The sequence below is a fragment of the Sphaeramia orbicularis genome, chromosome 17 (genome assembly GCF_902148855.1).
Source record: "Sphaeramia orbicularis chromosome 17, fSphaOr1.1, whole genome shotgun sequence".
NCBI classification, from domain to species: domain Eukaryota; kingdom Metazoa; phylum Chordata; class Actinopteri; order Kurtiformes; family Apogonidae; genus Sphaeramia; species Sphaeramia orbicularis.
The window spans coordinates 19,838,157-19,849,366 of record NC_043973.1 but is presented as its reverse complement, the minus strand read 5'-3'; the positions used below and the strand labels follow the sequence as shown (position 1 = coordinate 19,849,366).

Genomic DNA, 11,210 nt, shown 5'->3' with positions numbered 1-11,210 from the left:
ATGCACTCGTTGAAGGGAAACTTATTTTGAAAGGTGAGTTGATTCCCGTTACTGCTGGTTACATAAAGATAAATGAGCGAGTACGATAAAAATAGAAATGTAGTTGCAGTTTTAAACGGAAAATTCGTGGCATGTCTCTGAATGACTTAGCTATGACCACTGACCACACTTTTATTTATACTGACTTACTCATCAGATGTAATTATACTTTGATTAAATGTGTAGAGTTGTGGTATAAATAAAATAGGCTAAGGAGGATAAAATTGACAGTAGGAAAACACAGGAAAATCTATTCCAACAACTGAAATAAAATAATAGAGTTATTCTCCCCAAAATGACAGTGTCATTTCAGGATGCGGGGATTAAGGAGTGTTTTATGAATAAGCATGAATATTAGGAGATGAATGAATATTAGGAGATATGTGTATGTATGGTCAGTTCTAATTATTATGTAATAATGTTTTACCGTCAAAACAGCTCTTCACCCTGAATTCCACAAGACTTCTGGAGGTGTGCTGTGCTACCTGCCATACCAAGAAGTTGGCAGCAGATCCTGTTAGTTCTGTAAGTTGTTAGTTCTGTAAGTTGTGAGGTGGAGCTTGTATGGATAAGGAATGTGGATGGATGTAGAACAATTATCTGAACTTCTAATAACTATGTTGAATAAAGTTTGAACACAGATGAATTTTTCTACTTTTTTCATCAAATGCATTGAATGTTGATTTTGTGCAATGTTAAGACATACATTATTCCTTTCATTTTTTTAAACCGATAAGAACTGTATACATATAAAAACAATTAATTGCGCATCACACAATTGCTGTAATTGATCATCTTATTTGTGAGATAACATGGTGTTTTTCACTGCTTAGACTGTTGTACCAGACAGCTTAACTCTGAGTTAATAATTAGTGAGTGTGATGATGCCAAGATGTTATTTGTAGTGAAAAATTACCTAGTTTCCCACAAGTCAACTTTGCCAAAGTTTCTTATAATACTAGTATTTGTCTGTTCTTTAGGTAATTTTGATAATTAGAAAATAACAGACGTATATTATATAAATATATATATAAAATTTGTTTTAAAGAATAGGATATTTACTAAATCAGTGGGAGGGAAAAAAATCTGATCAAATTTTATTCTCTTTCAAGTCTGTAAAAAATTAATCTTTCAGTTTACAGATGAATGTGTCCCATATCTTGACTTCAGTGCTCCATAAGCAAACACATCCCCCTCTGGGTCTGAGTGTTTACAGTGATTTAATGAAATGTGTTTTCTGTCCTTTTGTAGGGTTATGGGTGCACTCTGGGTGTCTGGGAAAAGGCAAGGGCTACGCAGGTTAACACCATTTTTGATGCATTAGATTTAGTATTTCTAGACCTACATAATGTCACCTTCTATTTAACCACTAGAGGGGGAATGATATCCATATGCTTTGTATTTACTACCAAGAACCTATAGGTTATTTTCCCTCTCTCTGAATATCTGTTTGTGTATTACAGTGATATATCCAAACGATTTATCACTCTATACATAGTGTGTACTGATTGAACCATCATTCTATTTCCTGCCATCTGTAATAACGATTATGATTTCATTAGAGGAGCTGCTTGATTTGCAAACATGTTTTTAAATTAAACAGGGAGTTCGAAGGCACGCATAGACAATATTGCTTACAAAGAGAGCCCCAGACACCCAGAGAGTGCTTGTCTCACAGGACGCAGCCTCAGGCTTGTTTGCAAAACTAGAACACTTGGGGGAGCAAAGTGTGGTTTATAATCATTTTCTAGGGCTTAGTTTTGATCCCATGGAATTATTAAAAGACAAAATGTCTCCAACAAAGCTGCAGGGTGAAAAAAAAGGGGAAAAAAAACATCAGGAGGTGTTTAGTGTTTTTTATTTAGAAGTTTAGAGCCATGTCACATAACAACATTCACACTGACACTAAATCTACAGGCTATTAAAAACTAATTTCCCAAATATAAATTTCTTCAAGTACACGGAGGCCTCAGGAATTTTGGCTATTAAATAAACATGCAAAAATGCACATGGAATATCGCTTTATTACATAGATACAGCTTCCACTTAAACGAGATCATCACCCATTGTATCACAGTTGATATATTGAGCCACATAACAAAGCTCATTAGAGAAGGCAACACTTTTGAGAGTCAATACATAGAAAAATACTCAAACAAAAATGACCATTCCACCGTTTACTCATAAGAATATATGACTGTACAGACCTCTGTAAACCAAACTATTAAATGGAGACTTTGTGAAATCAGACTTTATATTGTACTGTCCATCAATTAACATTAGACGGTATGATGACCCGGCTCCTTGTGCCATCAGCTGCACAGTATTAGATCTGTGAGGTGGAATAAAAAGGCAGCCAGCAAAGAAACCTTCAAGATGTGGAGCTGTGTGTTTTCACCCAAGTTTTGACAGATATTCCCTAGTGGCTTGCAAGAAGCTCACTGAGCAGGATCTCTTTCTCTCCAAGAAGTACATCCCTCTTCAGACTGGTTCCTTTGTTCACTACCTTTATCTTCATTGCCAGATTCTTAACTTGTGCCTGTGGTAATGCATCGAAGAAAAAGTCCTCATTGAATACTGGATTCCTGCTGTTCTTGATGATGGTGCTTCTCTGTTTCTGCTGCTTGCCAGGGTTTAGGTAAAGTGCTACACAGCAGTTGATGCTTTTAAGGTCTGTCTGTCTGTCATAAAGGGCCTCAGCTGCAAGCACACGCACTCTCAGCCGAGCTGCCTCTGCATCGTAGTGAGTGCTCAGCCTCAGAGTCCCCCCCTTGTGGAGGATGATAGTGTGTTCACGCTGCTGGAGGTCTGACGCTGCGCCCCTTAAGCCACTGCTTTTACATCCACGGAAGGCAGGAGAGCGAGGGCAGCGCATGCGACGACGTTGCATGTTGGGGCTGTTGTCGGCGGAGCTGCATTCATCAGTGGAGAGAGAACTGTGACGCGCTAGAGAACGCTTTGCACGAGACATCTTGAGAGAGAGAGAGAGAAAAGTAGTGAAGAAAGACAACTTAAGACATGAAAACACTTTGGTGTATTAGTAACTTCGGAACTGGTAATGCATAAAAGCAGGCGCCTAAAAACAGCAGCTCTTACCTTGGCTTGTGTCTCCTGGGTAATGGAGCGTAGCAGGGAGGCAGAGCGGGACAGGAGTGGAGAGTTAAAAGGAGATGACTCTGCAGAGGAACAGGTGTCACTCTCTCCACCACTGAAATAACGGTAGGGGTTCGGGTCTGCAGGGGCCAGGAGAGTCCCCCCTTGGGAGCGCCTCTGGGAGTTAGGGGAGGTAAGAGGGCTGTTGGGGTCACTGTGGAACAGGCTCTCTTTTCGGCGGGTATGCGGAGACTCCATCAGAGTGGAGAAGCCATAGGAGGTCTGGGCCTTGGGGACATATGGCAGAGACATGGCGGTTTGTGACTGGGGGTCTGCATTGGTGTTTACATCCACATTAACCTTGTCTGATGATGCAGTGCCTGGCTCATCAGCGCTCTCTATCTGGATAATGTGGCGGTTGGCTGACTTCTGGAGGTTGCGGGAGTCTCCTCCTAGGCGGGAAAAGAGCCGAGGGCTGCAGGGGTTCTTGCTGTTGCGAGCTCTGGGGCTCTGGCTACAAATTGCATGGTCAGAAGAGGAGGGTCGCAAGGTGGAGCAGGGCTGGGGTTCAGGGGCAAGTGAATCATCTGGTGGGCAGCAAATAAGTTTTGGGGGAATGAAGAAATCAGGGATTTTGTCTGGAGTAAGAACATTGGCATAAACAGAGACTGGAATGGCCTCTGTGGTCTGTGGGGGTTGGGATTGTGTCCCACTGCTCTCCATGGAGCTACGGAGCTTCTCCAGTAGCCACATGCCCACTCAGACGCCTCAGCTCACAGTTTGTCTGTTTACTGAAAAGTGATGCATGAAGACAAGATATCACATCTGATGAGAGCAAACAGCTCATAGAAATTAGTCAACACAGTCAGGACAACACATATTTTATGATAAATATGAAGGAAAAACATAATGAACAAGTTTACCAATTCTGAGAAATACAAGACATGAACATCATTAACACTGAAGAAGTTGGAGCAGAGAATCATTTAATTCATTAAGAATTAAAACACTAAAAGACCAAAAGAGTGATAAACTGTCTCCAAAACAATTAATTAAAAGTCCTGAAATCACATCTCTCATATTCTCATATACTTTCCATCTATTAGTCAAATCCATTTTATTTTATTTTATTTTATTTTATTTTATTTTATTTTATTTTATTCTATTTTATTTTATTATTATTTTTGTTTGAATCATCAGCTATGTTTCCATTTGGTCTACTAAGGTTACTTTAACCCTTTCATGCATAGTGGTCACTACAGTGGACAGTTATTCAAAACTGTTGTATATTCATGGGTTTTGTTGTTTTAGTTCCATATCAGCCAACACAGTGGACACTTATGCATCATCTCATACACTGCAATTCATACCATTACTGTAACTTTGCTGTTCTAGATAAATCTGATCTGCAGTAACATGTTTAAGTGTTATTAATTGTTAGACTTTTTTTTTTTTTGCATATTATCTCCATGAAGTGAGTAATAACTAACATTAGAATATGTTAAAATGTGAGAAAACATCAGATTAGCAGCATTAAAAATGTTTTTATTTCATTGTTTTCTTATCACTTTCTGATACTGGGATTTAAACGCATGTTTCTTTACTTCAAAAACGTAAACGTAACATTTTTGTAACTCAATAAAAAAAAAAAAAAAATCAATTACATTGTTTTTTTTCCTGCCCAAGGAGGAATAAAAACACACAAGAAATTTTTTTGACTAAGGTTTTTATAATTCATGTATGAAAGGGTTAAATATTAGAAATAAATGGGGAACAGACGGACCTAAAGTTTTACCCTCATTCAAAGCCCCACAGACTTGGTGGTATTTTTCAGCTCACATATTTTACCTGTTGAATGAAGAACTCTTCTCCTCTGTAGAATGAATCGCTCGTCTCCAGATTCTCTGCGCACAGAAGGTATTTTCCTGTCAGTTGAAGTCCAAGTATGATCCCAAACGCTCACCAGCGGTAAAAGGCTGCTGGATCAGGCACACTCGCTTTATATGATGTTGCCTCTGACTTCTGAGCCAATGAGAAGGTTGTGAAACCTTCCCATGGTATTTACCATCAAACTCTTCTCTGCGCAGGCACCAGACAACTCCAGTTTCAAACCTGTTGTATTATCATCCACATAGTACTGAGATTAGAGGAGTTTCCTATCACACGCCTTACTGATTTTAAAGAGAACGTCACTGTTTTCACTTGGCTTCACTTGTGAGATCTATTGTCTTATATGTTGTAAGAAAGTGCATCGTTCCATACGCGCAGCGATAAGACTCCTTAATTGGACTTCCTGTTGATCAACTGATGATCAGCTGTGGTGACAGGGTTGTCTACTCACACTCATTAACCACTGATGAAAAAGAAGCATTTGTCTTAATAATCAAAGGATTTTGCACAGGAAGGAATACTATGCAAAAGAAATGTTATCAAAATCAGTAAAAACGCAGCAGGCAGTACTATAAGGGTCATTCCAGAATAGGAGGACAATTTAGGCATCAAAGGTTTTCATGAGATGATTTATTAGTTATTGTGTGACCCTGTTATCAATAAAATTTAATAAATAAATAAATAAAGGTTTAATATATCCATTAGTATTAAGTAAAGAAAGTCACATTCACAAGAATAATCATTTAATTTCAGTTAAGACTTGACATATTATTTTAAACAACTTTTGAAATCTAGCCAAACTTTTTTTCCCCCCGCACTACTTTCACACTGTAAAAAATGACTGTAGAATTAACACCAAAAAGTTGTAAAATTGCAACATAAAAAAAACTGTAAGTGACAATACAATGCAAAGTTGTTTATTTGAAAAGATTTTTGTGTTAACGATTGAATCAAATATAGCTGTAGTTTTTACAGGAAGAGTATGTGAACAAAAGCAGATTTGTATGTAGAAATTATGTATTTCTATTGTTTTTGGAAAATAAAACTGTAAATTGAAAAACAGTGTGGTGCCGTTTAAATTGCAAGACCATAATGTTGAAATAATGGCCTGTTTGCTTTTTTTTTTTTTTTTTTAAATAAAGTTATATAAAAGGTAAACATTTGACAATTTAACATTTTAAATTTGTAAATTAATGGGTTGGTAGAGTTGGTAGAGTGGCTCGTCCAATAACCAAAGGGTCAGTGGTTCAAATCCTGGCTCCAACTGTCCATATGTTAAAGTGTCCATGGAAGACACTGAAGCCTAAATTGCTCCCAGTTGGACCTGGTGGTTTTGGGAAGTGCTTTGGACACCATGAAGGTGTAGAAAATGTGATAAATAAGTGCAGTCCATTTACCATTTAAAACCAGTGTTAAATCTACATGTTTAAAATGTTAAATCTACATGTTACTCCGTAAATATGTTTACAGTTGGATGTGTTTTTTACAGTATTGTTCTGGAAACCGCAGCTGCCAGTTTTTTCTGTAAAAACAACAGGATTTTTTTTTTTTTTTTTTTTACAGTGCAGGTATAAGGGTCATTCCAGAATAGGTCAATTTAGACATCAAAGCTTTTTATGAGATGTTTTATTAGTTATTGTGCGACCCTGTTATCAATAATAAAATAATAAAAAAAAAAACAATTTAAAAAGGCTTAATATATCCATTAGTATTAAGTAAAGAAAGTCACATTCACAAGAATAATCATTTAATTTCAGTTAAGACTAAACATATGATTTTAAACAACTTTTGAAATCTAGCCAAACTTTTTTCCACACTAATTTCAGTATCTGTTTCAGTTTCTTTTCTTTTTTTCTTTTTTTTTTTTTTTCAAAATTATATTTATTGTCATTTTTGCTTTATACACACACATACACACACAAAATGACAATAAACAAAACAAAGAACATACCAACAGAACAACCAAACAAAAACAAAAATTGGCCCACAAAAGTTATGTTTTCATTTCAAAATACAAATGCCCTTTTAACAATTGTCGAAGCTTCCAGTCCCATATAGGTAAGAAAAAGTTCCCAAGTCTTTAGAAAGACATAATCCTTATGGTGTAATCAAAAGTGAGTTAGTCAAGGTAAACATAACTAAAAACTGACTTATGCCATTGTGTCCAGGTGGGAATCTGATCTAAGATCCAGTTTACAAGCAAACGTTTTCTGGCACAAAAAGTAAGCATTCGATATAGTTTTTTGTGATATTTGTTGACAATAACAGGGTCAGTTAACCCAAGCAAAAGAAACAGAGGATTACAGTTCAGTTTCACATAAAACTTTTTTTTTTTTTTCAATTTTTTCAATTTCAGTTTTAAAATATTTACTCAAATCTTTATGCAATGCATTAAATCATTCAAACTATTAAAAGCACGATAGGAAAAAACCTCATGAGTTTGTAAAACTTTTCAGATTATTTTAGTGAAAATGATATGAGAACATTGTTGAAATTAGAGTAACAGGGTTGCACAAAGTAACAGAGTTGAATGATTCATTATTTTTGATTGCACATCATAACATGAATGTGACAAATAAATAATCAGGTCCACAGGACTCATACATAAACATGTCATGATTTGATCACCCTGTTACTCTAATTATAGTAACAGGGTTGAAAATCAATGCTAATGTTATTTTTATCTTTAATAGATGCTAGCTGTGGAATGTAATGTTATCTGTTAACGCCATGGACAGACTCTTCCTGAGTATTCATAACAAGGTTGTGGGGTTGATAACAGAGTTGAAATTAGAGTAACAGGGTTGCACAAAGTAACAGAGTTGACGTATACATTACTTTTGATTGCAGATCATAACATAAATGTGACAAATAAATAATCAGGTCCACAGGAATCATACATAAACATGTCATAATCTGATCACAATTATAATAACAGGGTTGAAAATCAGTGCTAATGTTATTTTTATCTTTAATAGATGCTAGCTGTGGAATGTAATGTTATCTGTTAACGTCATGGACAGACTTAGTTATATTAATAAATAAAGGAAATTTGAATTATTTGTCTTATCCTGATAATATGACAAACAGGGTTGTGTTAATTCAGTCAAGGCTGAATATACTGGAAAAATATGACAAATAGAAGAGAGGACTTATCTTTGGTCTACCCATGGTGTTAGTACATGGCTTAATTAATGACATGTTTTCCACTGTGTCATGTAACTAATTGTTTTTCCTCTTCCTATGTATGCTAAAGTTTTCAGTAACGGGGTTGTTGGTATGTTGCCTGACACAAATTCAGTGCATCATTACCTCCGCCAAGGAGGTTAGGTTTTCATCGGGGTTTGTCTGTCTGTCTGTCTGCCTGTCTGTCTGTTAGCAAGATAACTCAAAAAGTTATGGACAGATTTTCATTAAATTTTCAGGAACCGTTGATACTGGCACAAGGAACAAGTGATTACATTTTGGTGGAGATGGGGAGGGGTGATCTGTCTTGGCGGAGGTCTGTGCTCTCAGAGTGCTTTTCTAGTTACTAATATTAAACATATCAACAAAATCATAAAATAAATAAATAAAAACAAGTATTTAAAACTTATTTTAATGGTTATATTTGACATGCAAGTTTATCATCAAGATGGTGGAACAAGAGAAAAATGCCATTTTGGGGGGTAATTGACATCTTTTGAATATTTTGAACACATTTTCTTAAAACTATATTTACATTTTATTTCCGGATGAGTAGAATTTACACAAGTGCATGTGTTAGTGTTTTGTGCATGGATTATTTCAAATTTTATGGGTGGGAAAGAAAAGGTCTTCCATTAGTGGAATGTCCCTTAAAGTTAAACACAAACATCAAATGCAATTTTTACAAAGTAGCCCACATTACACTTGACTCAAAAAGTCTTGTCACTAAATCTTCTCTCAGACATGCCATTGACTCTGTATACTGACTTTCTGCTGCTTGCTGCACCAAAAACACAGACCTGTGGCGAAGCCGCCTGTTGTTTTGGACCCAAACTCTAGAACAGTGTTCTTTATGATGTGAAGGCAGTAGCATTAAATGAGGTGTGCTAAAAGCACTCACTGTACTGTCATCTATCTTGTCTGAAATAGGTGTGAAACAAGTCTTGGCTCTCAATATTTATTTGAATACTACAACATAATCTGGTATAATGCAGTGCAAGAACATACATGAAATCGAAGTAAATCTTAGGTAATAAAGCTGGGTAGTTTGCTTTTGTTTTTTTGTTTTTTTTTTTTGTTAGAGAGCCAAAGAATGCATTCAACCCACTGTGTCATTTGCCAGGTGTTAAAGATGGAGGTGGATCTGTCGTAGCATGAGCAGCCATCTCGTAGGAGTCATTTGGAGCAGTCAGTGTTCTGCAAAATCTTAAATGGACCCACAAATATGAAACCAATTTACTGGACAAATTTCACTACTCATTGTGTTGGAAATGTCAAAATGATAATGTTACTTTGATACACTGTTTGTAGGAATGTCCAATTATCAAACATTTCTGGATGGTTGTTGTACATACTCTACGTAACTGGTTGGACAGAATCGTACCACTGTCCAAGGCTGTGTTTACTGGGTGAAAAAGGACATATTGCTAACATATCAAACGGGAAATTCTCTGTTATCATGGTTTGGGTCTCAGTGGCAGTTAGGATTATTCCTAAACACTGGGAAAGCCCCACAATTTAAAGAATGGGTCAACAGGATGATAAAGACTGCTTCACATGAATGTATGCTTCATAAGTTTAACATTAAGGATGGGACAATAGCACCAGTTTGGGAGCCATTCTGGTCTTACATAACTATTACAGCCAGTCAGCAGGATGACAGCTGAACTACTTCCCTCTAGTATGTATGTATGTATGTATGTATGTATGTATGTATGTATGTATGTATGTATGTATGTATGTATCTATCTATCTATCTATCTATCTATCTATCTATCTATCTATCTATCTATCTATCTATCTATCTATCTATCTATCTATCTATCTATCTATCTATCTATCTATCTATCTATCTATCTATCTATCTATCTATCTATCTATCTATCTATCTATCTATTTTATTTTATGTTTTCTTCTTAAGAACTTCCACACTTTGTTGCATTTTTGATACTTTTCATGTATGGATAGAATCCCTGTTTGTTAAGATTAAGCAACATTGTATGATTGTCATGTACCAAATGAAAAGTCCAATAAAAACCTGAATTACAAAAAAAAAAAAATTACAGTCCCCAACACGCTGAAATATAGGGTTCATTTGTTTTATTATGTTCCACACTTTATATAGTCACACAAGTCAGAACATACTGAAAATATTGGAAAGCACTTTAAAACAAAAACATCCTCATCTTCCACAGTTTTTCCAAACCTTTTAACAAATAACACCTTTATTTGTATCACATATTCACAAATAAGACCTGTCCAAAGCAAAACAACTTCTGTATGATCTGATCAATGAGAATTTTAATTTTCCTTTAAAAAAAACTAAAAAGAAGGAAGAAATTTTCTCACTCATTAATGCAATTGTAATTAAGCTCAAGTGGCTCTGGAAGAGAGAAACGAGGTGTAGAGAATATCTAAGGAGTGTGTAGCTGCCATCTAAAGGCGTCACTACCAATGCATTCATATGTAAATGAGATCCTTTAATGTCACTTTCTGAAAATAGAGTGTAGTCAATAAGTGATTAGTGACGCACCATTAGTACAGCAGGGACACTCATGCAGCCACTCGACCAGTCACATGTTTCCTGCTTCCATAGAGAAATATTGTTTGATTTTTTTCACATAAAAACACTATATTTCTAGAGGCGTATGGAGATTTTGCGACAGGAAAAAAACATTTCGATCTTAATGATTTAAAAGCTTTTAACTTCAACTTTTTTTTTTTAACTTTTAATTCAAAAGCTATTAACATGAACATCTTATTTAACATGTGTAACACCATTCTTATACCAATATGTTTTAAACTGCAGACCAGATGACATTTGCACCAAACCAGATTTATATTCACATATTAACAGAAAAAGACCTGATGCTTGATCCTTCAGTATTTCAGAATATTTTACCGGCTATAGTTCAGATATGTCACACAACGACATCAGAGAAGATATGTTAAAGTCATTAAAGTGGAAAATGAAAAAGTTAATTTAGTTAGAAGAAGGATGT

At 35.7% G+C, this 11,210-nt stretch overlaps 1 protein-coding gene across 2 annotated transcripts; it reads right to left on the bottom strand.

Moving 5' to 3' along the window:
- Window positions 1-1,881: 1,881 nt before the first annotated feature.
- On the bottom strand, window positions 1,882-5,535 carry LOC115436937 (C2 calcium-dependent domain-containing protein 4C-like). 2 transcript variants are annotated; one of them, XM_030159957.1, is made up of 3 exons: window positions 4,981-5,535; window positions 3,136-3,916; window positions 1,882-3,010 (listed from the first exon to the last, which is right to left on the bottom strand). In XM_030159957.1, exons 2-3 carry the CDS (start codon window positions 3,883-3,885, stop codon window positions 2,459-2,461), a joined length of 1,302 nt encoding a protein of 433 aa, XP_030015817.1. In that variant the 5' UTR covers window positions 3,886-3,916; window positions 4,981-5,535; the 3' UTR covers window positions 1,882-2,458. The 2 variants fall into 2 exon arrangements, with proteins under 2 accessions (XP_030015817.1, XP_030015818.1); XM_030159958.1 differs by lacking the exon at window positions 4,981-5,535 and having other exon boundaries at window positions 3,136-4,160.
- Window positions 5,536-11,210: the final 5,675 nt, after the last annotated feature.